Below are 22656 nucleotides of genomic sequence, written 5' to 3' on the forward strand. Positions count from 1 at the left end.
TTAGGATGGTTATTTCAGCTGACAGGAGTCACATTCTCATGTGCAAAGATTAAGTACACTTAAAAAGGTTAACAGGAGACAGCAGGGAATCAAACCCATAGAATTCATGCAAAGGAGTGGGTCTGACCACAGGCCCTGATTGGCACTTCAGGGGAGGGAGTCTTGTGGTCTAGAAAGGATGGAGGAAACTTGGGGCAGAGTTGAAGACTTAATTTTTGGATCAGAGCATTCCTCTATTCGAAGACAGATTTCCCAAGAGAATTTTGATGCATAAATATCAGTAGTTGTAATTTTGCCCATATTAAATGGGAATAATTAAAATGAGCTGCAATTTTGAGTGAATGTTGAAGTAGGAGATGAATACAAATACTGTTTTTGTTTTTGTTTTTTTTTAGTTTTTGGTATTTAGTTGCTGTTACTGTGAGGTTTAAGTAGACATTATTCAGAATTTTGTTCTAGGAGGAGGGTAAGTAAAAAAGAATGCCAGTCTCTCCACATAATTTTTCCCCTTCCCATTATTCTTTGTGAAACCTAACACGTACTATTCTGTAATTTTTTTTATTTTTTTTTTTTTTACTTTTTGGTTAATTTATTTGTTTATTCTTTGCAAATCAGGATCTTGTATCTCAAGACATATTTGTGTTCACTTAGCCAAAACTCTGCTGGGGAGGAAAAGCTGAGGTGTAAAGGTTATTTTGGTAATTGTGGCTGGAATTAGGTGAAAACCTCCTGGACTGGGAAAGTTTTTTGGCAGCACAGGTTACCAAGACCCTAAAATAACACTTTGACAAAGGCCCCTCTGTGGTGCCTTCCGCCCTGCACTGTGCAGACAGACCCATGTCCACCTTTCTGCCCCATGTTGTGCCTGTGTCCATCTTCCTTTCACAAACACGGGGAAGGCTGCTGCTCAGGCAGGATTTGTGCCTTTGTCTACAAGGCTGGCTGCCTCCTGGGCGAGGCTGGGGTGGTTGGAATAATATGATAAATGGGATGATGCCTTTGAAAAAAATTTCCATTTAGCATTTTTCCCCCCTGCTGCACACCCAGAGGAACAGCTGTGGCAGCAAATGCAGACTTGAATCATGCATTCATATTTAGTCTTGTTTGACAATCCTGGATATTTTTAAGCAGGATCAAGTCAGGCAACCAGCGTTACAGCAGTCAGACTGTCTTAATCAGCCAGCCTGTTTGGCACACAAGGACCTTGTTTTACCCAAGTAGTAAATAATTCTCAATGAAGCAATATGATGCACCGAGTGTGCCCAAAGTCACAACATTCAGTATTTTACTACAGCCTGTCAGCATCTCTTTTTACATGTTTGTTCTGTTCACCACTAGTGGTTTATTCCTTGTAATGTTTGAATTCTGTGTTTGGCCAGGTCTTGACTGGTGGTTTTTTATCCATAATAGGGTCCTACATTCCATGCCAATAGGACCCTCCCATCTTCCTTCTCGCCCTTAATGCAGCATTGCCTGCTGTGTGCATGATTCTTTTTTCATTATTTTTTTTCTGAGAACGTTTCATATTGTGACAACTTGTTTCCTTCTTAAGACGATGGGGTTTTGTCATTTGTCTCTGCTCTGGATAAATGGCTCTCATCCTGTGACTCTGCTCTCAACTAATGGGCCTTTTTTCTCCCAAGACCCTCTTGTGTCCCCTTCCTCATAGCCAGGGTTCCAAAGTCCACATTCTGCAGGCCTCCCTCACTCCCTGGGCTGCCCCCTTGTTGCCTTCTGTGCAAAGATGGGATTGAATGCGTTTCCACAGCTTTCTCCCATTTCACTTCTGTCTGCCCCTCTGCTCACTCTACAGGTACCCCCACTCCAAAACAACAACAACAACAACAACAACAACAAAAACCCCCAAACGCATTAAAATATACCAAAGTCAAGGGAAAAGTTTTTCACTCAAGCTGCAAACGCCTTTTCTCACGCCCAGGCTTTTTGAAGGCATACGGCCCCAGGTTTTCAGGCTCATAGATTTAATGGGGCCTTATAATTTTTTAAAAATGGGACTGTGACACAGGATTGCTAACTCTATATTGGTAAGAAAAACTGTCAATGTCATTTAGTCAAAGGCAAAGAGGTTTCAAACTTCCAGTCAGGATATAATCTCTGATTAAACAGAGGACAGAGGACAACAGTCCTTTTAAAGAAATAAATTTGGCTGGGGTGCATGGGTGCAGTTATGCATCTGACTCTGGGTTTCAGCTCAGGTCGTGATCTCACGGTTTGTGAGTTCGAGCCCCACATTGGCTCCAAGCTGACAGTGCAGAGCCTGCTTGGGATTCTCTGTCTCCCTTTCTCTCTATCCGCCCCCCCCCCTCAAAAATAAATAAACATTAAAAAAATCATGTTTAAATAAATAAATTTGGCTTCATGGTCAGGAAACCTTGTCACCTTCTCTCCAACTTCCTTATCTGCCCATTATGAATATGTGTCTCCAACTAGAATATGGCCCCTGCTGCTTTACTTTCCCCTCCTCCTTGTCTGGCTTCTCAACCTTTGTGCTTTGACTTCCCCTCAAACCATTATATATGTTCTCACAAAGGTGACAGCATAATCCTGGTAGCCAAGTCAACCTTTTCCTTATCACTCTTGGTGACACTCTTTGCTCCCTGACTTCTCAGCTCTTCCCTCTGCCTGTTGGGTGTCCCCTGCCCCCAAACAGGAGGTTCGCTCTTCCTTTCTCCTCAGACTGTGCGTCCACCCCCACCTCTGTGTGGTATCTCAGAACTGCAGACTTGGGTTTCTATCTCCTCTTTCTCTCCATATTCATTTCCTCAGGAATCTCTTATTCCAGTGTGTTTGGAATTCATGGAATCTGACTGTCCAGATCCTTAGCAGTTACTTCACAGTCTTCCTCAGCCCTGAGGCAGATGGACTAGAATTTCACAGCTCTGCTCTTCTATATGTCAGCAGAGGGATCATGGACAATTTAGTTAATGTTTTCAATCCTGCTTCTTCATCTGCTAATGGGACCACTATCTCAGTAATTGTTGTAAGGATTAGAGATGATGCACACAAAATGCCATTTGCAGTACCTGGTACATAATGGGCCCTAACAGTGGCAGCTCTTCTTATTTGGAGACACACAATCAGGTGATATGGCAGGGATCGGAGGGGAATAGTTCCTCTTTTTCAGAGCAATAACTATCACTTTTCCTGATCTTGATCCTGTCCTCTGCTTTTCTCCCAGTGCCTGACCTGCCACTTGTGGCTAAGGTAGCAATGACAACAACTGGAGGGTGACTGATTTCAAAAGAGGCTTATCTGAGTACCAGGCCATCGGGTAGCAATTTCAAGTCTTCGTCTAAAGGAGAAATATTGTGCCAAAAGGTATAAGGTGTCGATATGGTTGAAAAGAAGGCATTGTGTATGTGCGTTTATGTGCACACATGTGCATGCACTGTTGATGCCATGGTGGCCAGCTTGAGTGGAAGTGTCAGCTCAGCACTGGCCAGGGCCAGCCATGGTGCTCATTTTCTCACCAGGTGTTCAGGGAATTCAGTATGTGAGCAAGACGATTAATCTGCTAAGTTAATTCCTCTCTCACAGGAGGAGACAGTGTTGCATGGGAAGAAGATCAAGTTCTTTATGGGTGGGTGGCTCAGTGGGTTAAGTGCCCAACTTCAGCTTAGGTCATGATCTCACAGTTCATAAGTTTGAGCCCTGCATCAGGCTCTTTGCTGTCAGTGCAGAGCCTGCTTCAGATCCTCTGTCCCCCTCTCTTTCTGCCCCTCCCCTGCTTGTGCTCTCCCTCTCTCTCTCAAAAATAAATAAACATTTAAAAAACATAAATACTTCAAGTTTTTTGTAATCTTGTATTTTGCTGTTTTGTCATCCTCGTTATTTAACATTGTTAAATATTGCAAGTGCTCATGGTAAAGGTTGATCGTTTCCATGAGAAGCAAAACCCAAGTGGGCTTGCATCACATCTTATACATTTTCCCTTCGTAGACTAGAAATACAGATGGAACTAAAGTCTAATGGGAAATTGTTCACCTGGAACAAGTCTTGAGCAAGTCTTGAATGTTGGTGCAGAGTTTAGGGAAGGTGAACAGTCTCTGATACCCATGTGCATGCTTGTGAATTGTTGGATTCCTGTTAGGTTCGCCTCTGCCCCAATGTCTTTGCACAGCAGTTCATGGGGTGGCTTTCTTTGTGATGGTTCCATTTGTTTATGCTGCATTAATTTTCATTTGTTTCTGTCATAGTTTAACATGAGTGATGTGGTATTGAGGTACTGTCCTAAATTCTTAACAGTTCATAAATTACATGATTCTTTGCCTAAGATTGGATACTAATACCCAAGACTTATTTAAAGACTCCGTTCTCTCTCTTTTGACAGAAGTTGTTGATGACATTTTCCCCCTGGTCTCAGTGTTATGTCTGGGGTGAGGCAAGGGCAAGGAAACATGCCCCAGACTCCACAAGTTAATATACAAAGGGACCCACGCTCAAAACCAGTCAGTGCTCCTTGAGGAGAGTTGCCTTTTTCTCACCTCTTTTAGTCCTTTCCGTTTGTGTACTTTACCAGGTTATCCTGTATGTTATCTTATTTTACCTCTCAATAGCCCTGGTTGACAGATGAGGCAGATAAATCCAACAACCCCTTTATGAGGGACTGGAGTCTCAGGGCAGTGGACATTTTTCTATGGGAGGTGAGGATGCTGGCCCTGGGTTCTCTCTTCTGATCCAGCCCCAGTGAGGTGAGTAAGGATGTTTTGTTGAATGCCCACCTATTAAAGACCTACACAATGGTATATTCTAGGGAGGTACTGGAGATCATTGTAGATCTGATCCCTGAACTAGTTACTGGAGGACACATCTAGTGGGGAAACAAGGTTTTGAGTAAATGTTTATAGGTAATTACCTTTGAACAAAGTGCTTACTCAAAGTACTGGGTACTTGGGAGGCCCAGTCTTTTGGAGGGGATTCAGGGAAGGTTTAATTGACATTCTGTGACACTGTATTGCCTTTTTGTCAGTAGTGTTGATTAAATTCTTTCTCTGGTAGGAGCTACATTAAGCAAGAAATAATGATGAAACATTTTAATATTATTTACTTAATCAAATGCTACACTTAATTTCAGTACTGTATCATAACCAAAAGTTGCTAAAGATTAACCATATAGCAGAATTCAATTTAAACCTTCTTTATTACTTTGGTATTTTTTGTTGTGTTTTCTTAAAAGTGGTTTATTTGGTTTTGTTTAATCAGAAGAATTAGGTAAGCAAATGTTTAAATCTGTTGTAAGCTATCAGATGGGGTGGTGCACCTTTCCTCTGGCTCCCGTCTGTTGAGCTTCTGAAGATTCAGAGGCAGCATCACCCTTGGCTTTGCACAAGTAGCACATGGCGGCGGCTGTTGGCGGTAAGGCAGTTGGGTTGTGTTTTGCAGTTTCTCATGACCTCACACGTTCTTTTTCGAGACAAGGCAAGTGTATGGTGAGCACAGGCTCTGAGGGGTGGAAGGCCTAGGTTCAAAGCCTGATCCTCCTGCTTGCTGGCCCTCATCCGGTTCCTCATTATGAGAATGGAAGTGATAATAGTAACATTCTGAGTTACCGTGAAGACTTAGAGGAGTTAATTTGTGCAAAGTGCCTAGAATTGTAGCTTAGGACGCTTTTAAGTGCTCGATAAGGCCCAGCCGTGGCTGTTTTTCAATCACACATTACACAAAGGGTCCTCAGAGTGCAGCCGACCTGGAACCAGGGAGAAGAAACTGCTCTACGCTTGGACTGAATCCAAGCCCCTGACCTTGCTGGCACCTTGTACTAATTAAGCTAACACAGCCACCTTGCTGCGGGGCTAGTAGTGCTGATGCAATAAGTGTAGATGATTGCTTACATAGCTCTTGCCTCATTTTCAAAAGTAAAATTTCAACTTTCCATTTAATATCACCGGAAGCTTAAAATGTCATTCTTTGCAATTTTACAGAAAGATTGATAGAATGGGGGTAATAATTGGCTTTCTTTAAACATTCCTAGTCTTCTTCGACTTCCTATGTCCAAATGCTGTCAACATGAATTAGATGATGCTAGAGAAAAGCCACGACCATTTCATGGTACTCTCAGTGGAGAGAACCTAGTATTCTAACTTACTAACATCAGATAGGTCTCCAACCCAGGAGGAAAAGAGATGCTATTTATATAGAACAAGAAATGCCAGTGAGTAATTGGTTTATCCAGAAAGAACTTGTGTGATGTATGGGGGCTATGGTCAAAACAGGCTGTCTATGCTCAATCCTCCATGAAAAGAAATACCTTGGAAGTTTGTAAACTCACATATACATAGAAGGAAACTGAGACGTCCCTCAGGCTAATCTATCTCCATCACAAGAGGATGGTGTTAGCTTTTCTGGAAAAGGTGTGACCCACCACGAGGGTTCTGGGCTTGTGGGAAGAGAGCCCTGATTCCTCAAGGAAGAAAGTGGACTAGGTCTCTGTATTTGCAGGGGTGAGGGAAGTGGGGGAAGTAGACTCTCAGCTTGATGCATTAAAAATGGATGTCCAGAGGGGCGCCTGGGTGGCGCAGTCGGTTAAGCGTCCGACTTCAGCCAAGTCACGATCTCGAGGTCCGTGAGTTCGAGCCCCGCGTCGGGCTCTGGGCTGATGGCTCAGAGCCTGGAGCCTGTTTCCGATTCTGTGTCTCCCTCTCTCTCTGCCCCTCCCCCGTTCATGCTCTGTCTCTCTCTGTCCCAAAAATAAATAAACGTTGGAAAAAAAAAATTAAAAAAAAAAATGGATGTCCAGAAATGAACACTAGTATCAGGGAGGGCATGGGGAGTCTTTTTACAATCAGTTTCAATAATCTCTGTAGGGAAAGCTGTATTCTGTCCCAGAAGCCCTGGGGCTAATGGTGCCAGGATTGTTGTCTCCCTGGAGGTGTTGAAAGTATTTTGCACTGACAGAGTTTAAGGTTAATTATCCATTTCCTGTATACAGGCGGTAGTAATGGTCACATTGGTAAACTACTGTTTAGATATTTTTATTTTTTAAGTACACTTACATCTCACTAATTTGAAGCAATTCTGATTCAGAAATAATGGTGGCTTAGAGTGGGTCCAAATTAAAGGTTATCTTAAGAAAGTAGTAGGGAAAAGATTACTTAATTTTAAAATTATTCTCATTTTTTAAATACCAAATTTTATGCTTTTATTCTGAGACATGTATGAGACAAAAACCAGTTTGAATTAATGAAAAATATGATTATTATTTTTTTTTGTTTCACTCTATATTGAAACAAAACTAAGCTGAATATTGGCAAGTAGAAGTTTTGAGGTACATTCCTTAATGAGTAGATGAAAATCTCATTAATTATTTCTAATATTTTAATGTAAATAGATATTTCTTTAGGGGTTAATCGTTACTGCTTCTCAGATAGTTAAAACAACCACAAAAGCCCTCTAAATCCTCTCATCTTTACTAATAATGCTACCCTTCTTCAGAATTTTTGGCCTTGAATGGAAACCAGTGGTCCTCTCTCCTGATCTCTCTTAAATATTAATGAGAGAGATCAGAGTGCCATGTGCTTTTATTCATGCTACTCTGCTTTATCCTTAGATAGCCCTAAGCTGGAGGTGATTATCCCCTTTTTATAGAAGAGGGAACCCCTTGTCTACCAAAGTAATTGTAAACAGCTCAACCTAGCATTTGGTAATCTGCTATCAAAAGATAGCAGTCTTCTCTCCAGATACTCCCATATTGATATCCTGAAGTTCAGGCATATCTGTCTTTTCCCAGGGCTTACCCTCTCCTCACTGCATTCAGTGTCCCATTTGTACTTGGTTTCTCCTCTGCTCTTATTTATTTTGTTCAAAGTGTGAGTGTCCTTTGTCTAATTTTCTCTTTTCTTTATTAAACTTAATGAGGCACTGAAGGTATGATGTGCTAGCATTAATTAATAAAGTTGTCTGTTGGTGATCCATTTTACAGATAAGGAAATTAAGGCACAGGTAAGTTAAGTAGTTTGTCTGAGGGCACAAGCCTAGTAAATGTGGAAAACTGGTGCAGATTGTTCTTATGTCTCTTTAGATTTGATGGAGGACAAAGTGGATACAGGGAGAGATCATTTAAGAGGATATTATAGTCATCTAGATGATTTGGGCCCGATCTAAGTTGATAATAATAGGAGTGGGAAGAAAAAGATGGCTAAGGAAAATAATTAGAGAATATGAGAAATATTTGGAAATTGAATGTAGGAATTGGTATGGGGGAAAAAATTCAAATTAGTTTTTTAATGAGGTTGGTGGTCAGCCTGAGTTTCATTGAGAAGGTGCTATTTATATACTTTTTTCCTATGTTTATTCTCACACCTCATATTTGTCCTGAGGAAGACATTTAAGAATCAGTCAAAGGGGATTTCAGCTGGGAATAACCCGCAAGCTTTATACTCCCTCTTGTCAGAGATCTGGAATTAAGCAATTTTCTTAGTGGTAAAATGAAGATAATCCTGACCTTATGGGGATATTTCATGACTCAAGTGAGAGAGCAGCTGTTCTTGCAGAGACTTATTCATTAGCTTCTCATTCACTCATTTGGCACCTGTGTCAAAGCTTAAGCTCATTTCTGTGTCAGCTTTAGGGGAACAGCGACACACGAGACCAACAATATCTTTGTTTCCAGTGAACTTAGAGTTTAAAAAGGGAGATTGACTGTCACCGGTTAGTTAAAACTGTAACAGATCTCACAAAGGTGAAGCCTGAGGAAACTGAGAGTGGGGGAATCCAGCCTCATCTTGGGACTCATGGAACATGGCCCTGAGGATATGACATTTTAGCTGGGTATGTAAGGATAAGTAGATGCTTTCCTCCTTTAGTTTTTTATTCTTATATTTTTAGTAACCTGTAGCAAACTGGTACTCAGGACTCTTCACACCACATCATTGACTTCCTTGCCTATACCTTTTTTCTTTCTTTCTTTCTTTCTTTCTTTCTTTCTTTCTTTCTTTCTTTCTTTCTTTCCTTCCTTCCTTCCTTCCTTCCTTCCTTCCTTCCTTCCTTCCTTCTTTCTTTCTTTCTTTCTTTCTTTCTTTCTTTCTTTCTTTCTTTCTTTCTTTCTTTCTTTCTTTCTTTCCTTTTTTTTTCCAAGCAAATACATTTCTTTTTCTTCCAAGTTCAGAATGTGCACATGATGGAAAGAAATGGTCTTGGGAGTCAGGAGACCTGTGTTCTGTTTGCCGATTTGCTACTTCTCCTGTGTATGCAAGCAGGTTATCCTAAGGAGTGAATGCCTTCCTATGAGCCAGACCTCTCTCTGTCAGCTTTGTGTGGACTGAGTCCAGCTGTATTCTCTGGCAATTGTTTTTGTTACTCTCAGATCTCCAGATTCTAGCCCAGTCCTAATCAGAGTTTCTCACAGCCGCTTTTCATGTGTTTCCTTGATAGGCCATCTTCCCAAGTTTCAGGTGTGAAGAGTGTTAAAAACTTGTATCTAATGGACATACATTTTTCTCTTGCTCTGTTTCTATGCTTTTTTTTTTTTTTTTTTTTTTTTTTGTCTTGGATAGAGCAGCAAGCTGCTGTAAAGTTTGTTTTTATGTGTCTGGCTTGATCTTCTTCGGCACTTGTGAGGTAACTAGTATGGCACGTGCACCTCTTTCCTCAGTCTTATAAAAACTGGTTACCAAGACCTGAAGTAGTGGCATAAAAGGGACTGTCATGGACTGCACAGGACAACCGGCATCTTTCAGACCAAGGAAAGCCATGGTGTGTCATTTCCTCGCTTGCCTGGAAAGCAGTGCTTACTTTGTAATGGATGTTCATTCATTCTTAAGCACAACAGTTCTATGATCCCAGCATGGGAGGGTCAAACAGTGAGATAGTCCTGTATGATGAGGAAGTCATTTCATCTCTCTGAGCCTTAGTGTCCATTTTGTACAATGGAAATGAAAATAATTTATTTTGAGATGAAATAAGGTAATGTATGTAGAAGGGCCTTCCAATGTATTTGTACCTCAGGGCCCACAAATATTTGCGTATTTTAAAAATCCGTTCCAGGGGCACCTGGGTGGCTTAGTTAAGCATCAGGCTCTTGATCTCAGTGCCAGTCTTGATCTCCCAGCGTAAATTCAAGCCTCACATTGGGTTCCACACTGGGTGTGAAGCCTACTTTAAAAAAAAAAATTCTAAAAATCCATTCCAGACTCAACTGTGTGTGTATGTATGTATGTATGTATAGCTATTATATTTATGAAACTGGGATCAGAGTATTTGCTCTTTACTACCTCATATGACCGTACAAGGCAGAGAATAGTGTGACAAGAATGTTACCACAAACTTAAATGATTTTGGCTTTTAAATTTGAACGAAAAGCTTTTATGGAGCTTCTGATTACTTTGTGGTTGCTAGAGCAGGGCATCCTTTTTTCCCCCTGATTTCTCCCTTCCCTCTGCCACCCCTAGTTTAGAAACAGTAGGTATGTTTTGGCTCAGCTTGCATTTGTAGAACTAGTAGAAGAAACCTCATGGGACCAGGAGAACCTTTTCTGTTTAGTCCTTCTTCATATTAGTATGTCCAAAATAAATGTATTCTTGAAATCAAATGCTATGAAATAAACCTTTAAAGCCCTAAAAGCTATAACCCCACATTTCATGCCAAGAGAAAGAGGAATTTTAACAATTTTTGGTCATTTTAAATTCATAATATTTAGTAACCAGTAAACATAGGGAAAAATATTCAGCCTCATTAGTAATAAAAGGAATATAAAACAAAATGTTGCCAGACTATTTTTACTAATGATACTGGCAGTTTTGAAAGTGTAAGAGAAAGAAAGGAGGAGGAGAGATGTTGAATCGGACACCTTGTGCAGGGTGATGGAAGTATAAATAGATATAACTTGGCCTCCTCTGAGGCAATTTAATAGTACTTATCAAGGACTGTACGGTTGTTAATGCCTTCCATGCAGTAATCACAATTCTGGGAGCTTAGCCTAAGGAAATAATCAGAAATGGATGTAAATATAAATATAACATCAGGAACTTGGAAACAACCTAAATGTCCAACAATAAGAGATTGATTAAATGAAGTCTGAAAATGTATGCAGTGGGTTTTCTGCCATGAAAAATGGCAAACTGTTTGGACAAATAAAGGCAGGAAAGATTTTGTAAAATGCGCAGTGGAAAAAACCAAATCAGCGTGAACTTACAGTTTTTTGAAATATAACATGTTTATACACACTGTGTGTGTGCATGTATATGAGGACAATGAAAAAAAAAACATCAGAGTAAAACATTATCTCTGGGTGATGGAAATGTTGGTGGTTTTTGTTTTCTTTGGACTTTTCTGAATTTTCCAGATGGTTACACTTATAATCAGAAGGAGAAAGTCCATAATTTAAAAATGCATACTCTAGAATGCAGTGTACTGATACAACTATGTGAACATGTAAGAAAAAAAAGCTGAATGGGAATTACGACAGAATGCCATCAATGACTTTTGGTAGGGTGATGGGACTTGGTGGTGGTGGTGTTTGTTTGTTTGTTTTTTCCAGTTTCATTGAGAAATAATTGACAATCATCACTGTATAAGTTGAAGGTGTGCAGCATGATGGTTTGATTTACCTATATCGTGAAATAATTACCACATTAGATTCAGCTAACATCCATCATCTCATATAGTTACAGTAAAAAAAAAAAAAAGGAAAAAAAATCTACTTGTGATGAAAACTCATAGGATTTACTCCTTTACTAATTTTTAAATACATTAAAGAGTAGTGTTAGCTGCAGTCACCATATTGTACTTACATCCCTACTACTAATCTTTCTTATAAGTGGAAGTCTGTACCTTTGACCACCTTCATCCAATTTTTCTCCTTCCCTCACCCATTGCCTCTTGTAACCACAAGCCTGACCTCTTTTTTTGTGTGTTGTTTTTAGTTTCGTTTTTAAGATTCCACATATAAGTGAGTTCATACATTGTTGTTGTTTTTTTTTCTGACTTATTTAACTTAGCATAATGCCTTCAAGGTCCATCCATGTGTGTTATTTGTTTTTAATATTTTTTTCTTTAATGTGCTTCTACTCAGAATATGTATCTTCCATTAGGAAAGCAAGGTTTTTTTTAAAGGAAAGCAAGTTTAAAGAATTGTAGAAAAATACTTTAGAAATCTATGCCACATTTGAATAGAGATAGTACTTACTAGATATTCTCTTGTCACTGTGGTCCATCTTGAGGATGGTGAAAACTATTAACAATGGTGGTAAATGACAGATGTTTTCTTTGCTCCTACAGATATTCCTGAAATTCCAGAAAGCATCTCTTTCTGTAAAGCACTACAGATAGCTGACTTCAGCGGAAATCCACTGACGAGGTAACCTTTCTGCTTGCTTTTCTGTATGTAGTACTAAGGACATCCTTTTTGGGAACCAAGCTATGAATACAACCTGGTTACCCATTGTGTAGGTACCTAGATGGATGGCTGTCTTTATCAAGGATGATTGACCTTCATAGAGATTTATTTATAAATAGCATTGTGCAATGAAGGGCACACTGTGCTATTGATGGGACATCGAAAGGATATTGGTAGGGGGTCAGGGGAGGCACAGTGGAGTGGACAAAACAGGAGTGAGAAGTGCATTTCTCAAGCAGTATGAAGCATTGGAGTAGTTCATAAATCCTCTATTGCTTATGTTGTCTTGTAGGATGAGACTGAGTTCTGAATTCCCAGAGAGCTTCCCCTATAGTTATCCAAGGAGAAGTCCTAATAAGGGATATTTTTTCCACCCCAGTAGTGAAACATATTAGTATCTTAGCTTTCCTCTAATTCTCCCTTTAAAACAAACAACTCTGCCAACACCATTATTTCCTTACTTTAGCGATAGCTGTGAGGATTTCTTTGGGTTTATTCCTCTAAATAAAGCCACCTTATCATTGTTTTACTACCGATTCCAGCCTTGCCCGTTCTGGTATGACGCAGCACATTGCCTGGGCACAGCTGAGCCACCCTCCTCGTGGCTCCTGGCTCAGTCATGAGGCCACTGATAACTGGCTTCCAGGTTCCTGTGTTGCCAGGTTAGCTGAATTGTTGCCTACCTGGCAATTCAGAGATGGTCCTCAGGAAAAGTTCCAGATGTGTCTCTAGGCCAAGTAGGTTCATATCTAAGATTTCTAAACTGTTAGCAGCCTCAGGAGAAAGGTACTTTTCCCTCTTCCCTTCTGCTTTTTTTTTTTTTTTTTTAAGCATATAGGAAAATTGAGATGAGATTAAAATTTGGGATACATATTGCCCATATGAAAATTACTTGGGTCTTCTTGGGTATGGAGTGCTGGAGAATGCCCATTTAGTGTTGCTTTTGCCATTTCTGCTATTTTTAAGAAGTAAATGTTTTATTTTTAAAATTTTTTTAATGTTTATTTATTTTTGAGAGAGAGCGCACGCGTGCGAGCGCTTCGAGCCAGCAACTGGGGGAGGGGCAGAGAGAGAGGGAGGCACAGAATCCGAAGCAGGCTCCAGGCTCTGAGCTGTCAGCACAGAGCCGGACACGGGGCTCGAACCCACAAACCATTGAGATCATGACCTGAGCCAAAGTTGGATGCTTAACCGACTCTAGACACCCTGAAGTCAATGTGTTTTACAAAATACTTTTGGGATGCCTGGATGGCTCAGTCGGTTAAGCGTCCGACCTTAGCCCAGGTCATGATCTCATGGTTTGTGAGTTTGAGCCCCACATCGGGCTCTGTGTGACAGCCTAGAGCCTGGAGCCTGCTTCGGATTCTGTGTCTACCCCTCTCTCTGCTCCTCCCCTGTTTATGCTCTGTTGCTCTCTCAAAAATAAGCATTAAAAAAATTTCTTTTTTATTTTTGTCTTTTGAATTTCAGTGACTATATTACTAATAACACCTATTTTTATGAAAAATAGTAAACGTAGTAAGCTCTAACTCATCTCTGTCCTCAAGTCTTGTCTTCTTTCTTAACCATCGTCCACACAATTGTCCCTCTTCTTCAAACCTTTCTGGAGCTCCCTGTTTCTATACGATAGAGTGGCGTCTCCTCCAGGTGCTATGCAGCCTTCCCTGCCCTGTATCTGACCTTGGCCTATCTTTCCATGTTCATTGCTTTCAGTTGCCCGTGTCAGACGTCAGGCTCTGCTGTTACAGAGTGCTCATAGGTTATTTATTTCACTCTCCTCTTTTTGCACTCCTGTAAGGTGTACAAGGTGGGGGGGGTGGGGGGGTGGGCATTACACTTCTTTGGGAAGTCTTTTCTTACTCTGCACAGTCCCCTCCTCTGGCCTTCCATTATGCTCTGAGCATACCTTTTTCCTAACACTTTACATTTATACATTTTATTTTATTAAAAAAATTTTTTTAACATTTATTTATTTTTGAGAGGCAGAGGGAGACAGAGCACGAGTAGGGGAGGGGCAGAGAAAGAGGGAGACACAGAATCTGAAGCAGGCTCCAGGCTCTGAGCTGTCAGCACAGAGCCCGGTGTAGGGCTCTAACACACGAACCGTGAGATCATGACCTGGGCTGAAACCAAGAGTCATTCTCTTAACTGACTGAGCCACCCAGGCACGCCCCCTTGAAATTTACATTTGAGTTATCACCTTGACCAAGACTCCCCAATTAGACTGAGAAAGTTTACTTGTATTCTTCTATTATTGTTTTATCTCCAGCCCTACCTTAATTTCTGGAATGGAATAAGCACTTTCTAAATGGCTGTTGAACTGAACTAAGCTGTTTATCCGTAAGGCAGCTTGTAGGGTTAGGCAGCTGGGAAATACTATTATGCTGCCTTGGAGGACTTTTTTTTTTTTTTTTGCCATTCAATTGCTTAATCCCCTTTTCTACCTCTTTAGTTTTCCTTTTCTAATGTCTGCTGACACATGGCTTTACCATTCTCTCAAAACTCTCCGACCAGAACACACCCACCCTGTAGGAGGCTTTGCTCCGTTTTTCTCCTGGCCTCATATTTGGGAGGATTCTTAAAGTAAAGTCTTTGATTTGGCAGGTGTACTCCTTTAAGAATTAGGACAACTTATCTGTGAGTTGAAAGGACCTTAAAAACGATTTGGGTTGACCCGCTTATGCTATGGCTGAAGAAACCGAGGCTGAAAGAGACTGAATGACCTTTTGAGATGACGCAACCTCTGAGTGGCAGCTCCGGCTAGACTTCCTTTCTCCTAGCCTGCGGTCCATGCTTCCTCCCCACACAGTGGCTTGGCTCTTAACGTGAACAGCTCATAAAAAAGGAAATCAGCTATTTCAAAATACCTTTTCCTTATATTTAAGAGCATTTTAGCTACTTTTAAAATTGTAAAATGATACGTACTTTACGGTACAAACTCAGGCAGCAGGTAAGTTGCATCTTTTTAAATATGAATAAAAAATCTTACCTCTCTTACACTGTGAAAGAGGTTTCAACTTTGTAGAAAGTGTTTCAGTGATAATGGACTATAACTCTCATCTTTCAGGGCCTGGATTTGTTTTTGAAGTTTGGAATTACCTATATTATATGTGAAATAGTACCATAGAATTTGCTTATTATTTTTAAAATTTTATTAATTTTTATTTACTTATTTTTTTAAATTTATTTAGAGAAAGAGAGAGAGCAAGGGTGGGGGAGAGGGCCAGAAGGGGGTGGGGGGAGAGAGAGAGAGAGAGAGAGAGAGAGAGAGAGAGAGAGAATCTTAAATAGGTTCCATGCTCAGCTTGGGGCTCAGTCCTACCACCATTGCTTGGATCATGACCTGAGCCAAAATCAAGGGTTGGACATTCAACCGACTGAGCCACCCAGCCACCCAGGTGCCCCTAGAGTTTTCTTTTTAAAAACGGAACCTAGAAAGAGGAATGAAATGAAAGATTCTAATGTAGAGACTATCACTAAAGCAAGAAGCCCCCCTCCTCATTCCTACCTGAAACAATGAATTCTATGTTCTATTGTCTGTATTAGCAGATTTATGTATAAGGACCTTTGGCATTTTAGAAGCAATGAGATCTTTTTAACCCTATTTTTTTTTTCTCCCTAACTGGAGGTAACCATAGAAATACTGAAAGTAAACTTTCTTTGTAAGTTTTTAAATACTTTTATTTTGAAAACCTCACTCTTCAGTAGCATTTAAGGGAAGTATAAAGAATGTCCTTTTGTGTAGAACATAGTGAAGCATAATAATTATCTCAAGTGATTGGCATCTTAAATCAAGTTAAAAGAAAATTATTAAGAAAGTAGCAATTGCTGTCAATTGATCAGTTCTAAGTAATCCATAGCTTTGCTCTGGCTATTATAATCTACAAAAAAAAACCCATTATTAAGCTGCTGTCCTGTGTTTTATTATAATCTTCTGGGCTAAATTAGTGTTAGAGCTTGTGTATCTTTCCTGGGTTAATTATTCCTGGATCACCCCATCAAGTATTTTTCATGCCTCTGTACTTCTAGGTAAACTGAGTCTTGGCTTCTTTCCTTATCGATGTCTTCTATATAGGAAGACCAGGCAAATATGCCACTTAAAATGTAATTTTAAGTTATTTCAGTGAGAATATGGGAGAGATCATTATATTTGTGTCTGGTGTACACTCTATATGCACTTTTCTTTTTTTTTTTTAATTTTTTTCAACGTTTTTATTTATTTTTGGGACAGAGAGAGACAGAGCATGAACGGGGGAGGGGCAGAGAGAGAGGGAGACACAGAATCGGAAACAGGCTCCAGGCTCCGAGCCATCAGCCCAGAGCTTGACGCAGGGCTCGAACTCCTGGACCGTGAGATCGTGACCTGGCTGAAGTCGGACGCTTAACCGACTGCGCCACCCAGGCGCCCCTACACTTTTCTTTTTCAATTAACATTTTGTTGTTGCTGTTTCAGATTGCCAGAAAGCTTTCCTGAATTACAGAATTTGACCTGTCTCTCTGTAAACGACATCTCCCTGCAGTCCCTGCCTGAAAATATCGGCAAGTAAGTGTTTATGTGAGGACAGGAGAGTGTTTTCATCATCCACCCCAGCCTCTTTCTCTTTGACAGCTCTTATCTTTCTATTCCGAAAGCCTTTTACCCAATCTTTAATCTCACCCTCAAGAAGGATCATAGCGAGATTCCGGTGTTTTTGCTTTCAGTTGACCCTAAATCCCAGTGGTCAAAAGGGATAATGCTACTGTGAAAAACCTAAATTTATTTGGACATGTCCTTCAAACTGATGGATTCCAGAGTAGTTAACTTAAGCGAACAAAGTAGCACTGGTCATGTAGGTAGTTAATAAATCCTGTTGGCAGCTACCACTCTCAGTACTTTGATCAAACATTTACGGAGTATGTACCCTGAACAACGGCTGCGTCTGCCAGCGTCTGTGCACCTCAGACCTGAGAATAGCAAGTAGGAGTGGTGTCTTTGGAGAGCAGGCGTGGAATGGGGAGAGGGACATGGGATGGGATGGGCACACTTCCATGGTGCCGGCTTAGAGGCTGGGGAGGACAGCCATGGCCAGAAATAAAATCCTTTGAAGAAAATGTGTGCGGGCAATTAAATGTTCTCTTACACATTCTCACAGATGAATTAATTGAATTAGCAGATCTTTTCCATACCTCCAGGACATGCAGTGGGTTAAATCAGGCTGACAGCTCATGCTTTACCACTTAAAACAAAAGTGCAACGTGGCCGGCCGAAGCTAGTGGACCAGTGTTCCCTAGTGTCATAGAAGGTTTTCCTTGTGTTCACGTGTCCTACCTGAGTTCTAAGACAAAACAGAAACTTTGGTTTTGAGAACTGCAGTGTATCTGACAGATGTCTGTTCTTCAAAGGGTCTCTTTCCAGAAATCTGTGGGAGTGGACTGCTTTTCATAGACAACTTTGCCCCCTCCTCTCCCTCCTATACAGGCGGAAGACAGCAGGCTGACCCCGGTTTGAGCCGGCAAGATCATGTTTTCTGAGATGCAAGCTGTTTAAACATGTTGCCAGTAGACTTGCTGATACAGATTTGTGTCCTTAATGTCCCAGGAGGGGAAGGGGACAGGAAGCCCCAGTATACTCTGAGTTGATGGTATCTGTTGCAGAGGAAACAATCATGTTTTACTGTGGGTTTCTTGACTTAGCACTTTTGCCGTATCAAGATTCATATATTTCTAATTAATATAATAGCCATTTATTTTTATTTATTTTTTTTATATAATTTATTGTCAAATTGGTTTCTGTGCAATACCCAGTGCTCATCCCAACAGGTGCCCTCCTCAATGCCCATCATCCGCTTTCCCCTCTCCCCCCATCAACCCTCAGTTTATTCTCAATTTTTGATAGTCTCTTATGGTTTGCCTCCCTCCCTCTCTGTAACTTTCCCCCCCTTCCCCTCCCCCATGGTGTTCTGTTAAGTTTCTCAGTTTCCACATAAGAGTGAAAACATATGGTATGTCTTTCTCTGTATGACTTATTTCACTTAGCATAACACTCTCCAGTTCCATCCACGTTGCTACAAAAGGCCAGATTTCATTCTTTCTCATTGCCAAGTAGTATTCCATTGTGTATATAAACCACATCTTCTTCATCCATTCGTCAGCTGATGGACATTTAGGCTCTTTCCATAATTTGGCTATTGATGCATAGGGGCACTTGTACACCAATGTTTATAGCAGCACTTCCAACAATAGCCAAATTATAATAGCCATTTAAATGCCTAAACTGACTCCTCCTCCTCTCCCCCTTCCTCCTCGGAAGTCTCTGGAATCTAATTCCCTTGATACTCACCTTCCCATTCATTCTTAGCCTACCACTGCCCTAAACTGACTCCTCCTCCTCCTCCCCTTCCTCCTCGGAAGTCTCTGGAATCTAATTCTCTTGATACTCACCTTCCCATTCTTTCTTAGCCTACCACTGCCCACATGTTCATCCCTTCTATCCCCCCATTTATGTCTTTTTTAAAAAGGTTGAATGCTTTGAGAGAAAATACACTCTTTTTTTTGAATAAGAGGGCCTTTCTCACTCCCCACTACATTGTATTAATAGAGAATGCTAGTTAATAGTCACTTTAGAATAAATGACATATCCTTTATTCCATCTTTTCTGTTAGTACGTGTACCTGTTTTTGTCAGTGTTCAGGATTTCTTGTGTACCTACGTATCCTGTCAGTAATAAGGGTAGTGTTCTGTTTTGTTTTGATTGTAGTCTTAATCATCTTGTGTAACTGTTACAGCCTTATGTATACTGATTGCTTCCAAAACAAACTGTCACTCTGAACTTGAAGCCTGTGGTGAATCATCACCCAGGAAGTAAGAATATGGGGCAGATGAATGAATCAACTGATTCTTACTAGGTCAGTTTGTGAAAATAAATGGGAGATAGCGAGTTTCCTGTTCCCGGTTGTTAAAAAAAAAAAAATATATATATATATATATTTTATATATTAATTAATACATAATATATATATTATATATTTTTTTATATATATATTTTAACCAAAGCAAGAGATTCCATGATTTCTACCTGTTGGATTTAAGATTTTGCATACTAAAGTAACAGTGAGTTTTCACTTGGTAGAAAGAAGCAAAGAACAGACTCCTTGGAGAAGCTTGGGCACCCCTGGTGTCCTAGACCATGCCAGAAAGGCCCTTGAAGCAGTTGAGATGGTGAAATGTTGAGGAATTTGCATATATGCATAAGTATGCTACGTTTTAAGCAAATCCTTACTTGAAACTTATGAACTTTCCTCATGAAAACAATTCTTCAGTTTCCCAGAGGATTCCCAAACGGTTTCTGTAGGGCACTGAATCAAATATTTAGTAACCAAACAACTATTCAGAGGTAGTATGGTTTTATAAATAAGGCACACATATTTATTAAAAAAAATTTTTTTTAATGTTTATTGATTTTTGAGAGAGACAGAGACAAAATGCGAATGAGGGGGGGCAGAGAGAGGGGGAGACGCAGAATCCGAAGCAGGCTCCAGGCTCTGAGCTGTCAGCACGGAGCCCAAAGCGGGGCTTGAACTCACGAGCTGTGAGATAATGACCTGAGCCAAAGTCAGATGCCCAACTGACTGAGCCACCCAGGCACCCCTGTAAGACATACATATTTCATATTAAAAAAAAAAATTTTGAACACGAAATGGCTGCCATCTGAATGATCATACTTGCTGTTATCTTTGTAGATTCTGAAGTGGGAATTGTTGCATAGATTAACTCCGCGTATTTCTCATTGGTCAGATGAGTCAGCCACCTCAGTATCTGCCTTTTGAGCAACAGTGAGAATGGGACCTCGGTTTCTCTTTTTGGCGCCTAGCACAGTACTTGGCATGAACTGGGAAAGCTGTGGATTTGTCCAGGTTGTGGGCCCCTCAGGGAGGGCAGGAGTGTCCCGCCTGGAGGAGACAGCCAAGCCTTTATCTAGGGCAAGCTGACTGAAGTCGCCTTGAAGCTGGGGCCACCTGTGAGCTTCTGTCCACTAGTGCATTTGGTTTGCCAGTGGTTGGTTAATGTGAAGAGCATTTGGGGGTTGATGGCAGAGTTGTAACTGGAGCACGGCCCCCCTGGTCCTGGTCCTGTGCTTTCCACTACTCCATGCACTGCCACTGTAGCTCAGGTGGCTCTCATGGCCCTTTGGGGAACAGACACATTTTCTTAGTGCTCCTGGCCATATCTGATGGTGCCATTTATTAAGTAGGTAAGTCCAGCCAACATAATAAGTATTTTTATTCTAACAACCTAGTAGCTGTTTCAAAAAATAATATACGTAAATGGAAAGAATAAATATTTTTATTTCATTTTAATTTTTTTATTAAAAAATATTTTTTTAATGTTTGTTTATTTTTGAGAGAGAGACAGAGCACAAGCCGGGGAGGGGCATAGAGAGAGGGAGACGCAGAATCTGAAGCAGGCTCCAGGCTCTGAGCTGTCACCACAGAGCCCACTGCGGGGCTCGAACCCACGGACTGTCAGATCATGACCTGAGCCAAAGTTGGACGTTTAATTGGCTGTGCCACACAAGCACCCATTTATTTCATTTTTAAACGTTGCCAAATATTTGCTGTAGGATGTGGGTACCTGCTGGACACCGCTCAGGCTCTCAAAATGCCACCCCTTTTCCCTTTCCACATTGATTTTTCACCTGGTACTTACCGTTTGTCCCTGGCAACCCAGCTTTGCAAAGACATGGTGTCCTTGAAAGGAATGTCATGCTGTCCAGTGTGGAAATGGAACGACATGAGCTCGTGGTTCACGTGGTGTCTAACGGCTGTTGAGTGCTGCCATGTCTGTCTCAAGTGTAAAGTATTCTGCGGTGTTCCTGTGAGTCTGTTGCTGCTTCCCTGGGTACCTCAGTACATGATGGCCATAAATTGTCGCTTCCTGAAATCCCCGAGCACGCTGTTAGGAATCCTGCAGGGTGCAGATCATTCGCCACTGACGTGTGGGAAGAAGCCAGCATCGCACAGGTCGCAGGTCGTTGCACTTTCAGGGAACTGCAGGGCACTACAGTCTGTGTCCTACACTCACCACGTGGCTGCACGGCAGCCACCCTCAGTGTGGCTACTTAGATGAAGCAAGTCTCTCACATAGTAGAATCCCTATAATACTTTTTGGTGACATGAAGAATGATCATGAAGATCTTTTGAACCATAAAGAAGTATACTGGTTACCTCATGCGGAATCACACATCTTTCTTTTACTAAAGAGTAAGAATGTCCCAGATTTGGCCCTTCTCTGTGATGGCACGTTAGCATAGTGCCTTGTCCTTTAAAGTAAAGTTGATGACAATAGCCAAAGTATGTAAAGAGCTCAAATGTCCATCGATGGATGAATGGATAAAGATGTGGTGTATATATATGTATATACATGATGGAATATTACTCAGCTATCAAAAAGAATGAAATCTTGCCACTTGCAACTACATGGATGGAACTAGAGGGTATTATGCTAAGCGAAATTAGAGAAAGACAAATATCATAAGACTTCACTCATATGAGGACTTTAAGATACAAAACAGATGAACATAAGGGAAGGGAAGCAAAAATAATATAAAAACAGGGAGAGGGGCAAAACATAAGAGACTCTAAAACATGGAGAACAGAGGGTTACTGGAGGGGTTGTGGGAGGGGGGATGGGCTAAATGGGCAAGGGGCATTAAGGAATCTGCTCCTGAAATCATTGGTGCACTATATTGCTAACTAACTTGGATTTAAATTTTAAAAATTAAAAAAAAATAAAAATAATAAATAAATAAATAAATAAATAAATAAAGGTGATTAACAATGAGTGAGAAATTAATTCCCCTAATACAGTTTCTTTAAACTCTTTTGTTAAAAATACAAAAACACAGAACTTTTAAAAAAATTGTTTTTAATGTTTATTTTTGAGAGATAGAGCATGAGCAGGGGAGGGTCAGAGAGAGAGAGAGAGAGACACAGAATCTGAAGCAGGCTCCAGGTTCTGAGCTGTCAGCATAGAACCAAGTATGGGGGTGGAACTCATGAAACATGAGATCATGACCTGAGCCAACGTCAGAAACTTAACTGAGTCACCCAGGTGCCCCAAAACACAGCACTTTCTGATTAGTCTTCATATACAAATGATTGATGTCACAGAAGATGATGGTGAGCAGAATTTCAACAGAGACCTTACTGCAAGCAGAAGTCATTTTTAAAAATTAGTGATGATTTAATAAATGCAGCTGAGAATATAGTTCCTCTTGAATCAGTGTAACTTTGTGAAGAATTTCTTTCACCTATTATAGTGATTAA

At 40.7% G+C, this 22656-nt stretch overlaps 1 protein-coding gene across 1 annotated transcript in view; it reads left to right on the forward strand.

The window, feature by feature from the left end:
* The window catches only part of LRRC1 (leucine rich repeat containing 1), a 135266-nt gene that overhangs the window by 70263 nt on the left and 42347 nt on the right, over nt 1–22656 (forward strand). The window contains exons 3-4 of the mRNA XM_043591666.1: nt 12235–12313; nt 16806–16895. Coding sequence (XP_043447601.1) covers nt 12235–12313; nt 16806–16895 — 169 coding nt within the window. The remainder of the gene's footprint in view (nt 1–12234; nt 12314–16805; nt 16896–22656) is intronic.

This window comes from Prionailurus bengalensis, chromosome B2 (genome assembly GCF_016509475.1).
Source record: "Prionailurus bengalensis isolate Pbe53 chromosome B2, Fcat_Pben_1.1_paternal_pri, whole genome shotgun sequence".
Classification (NCBI taxonomy): Eukaryota; Metazoa; Chordata; class Mammalia; order Carnivora; family Felidae; genus Prionailurus; species Prionailurus bengalensis.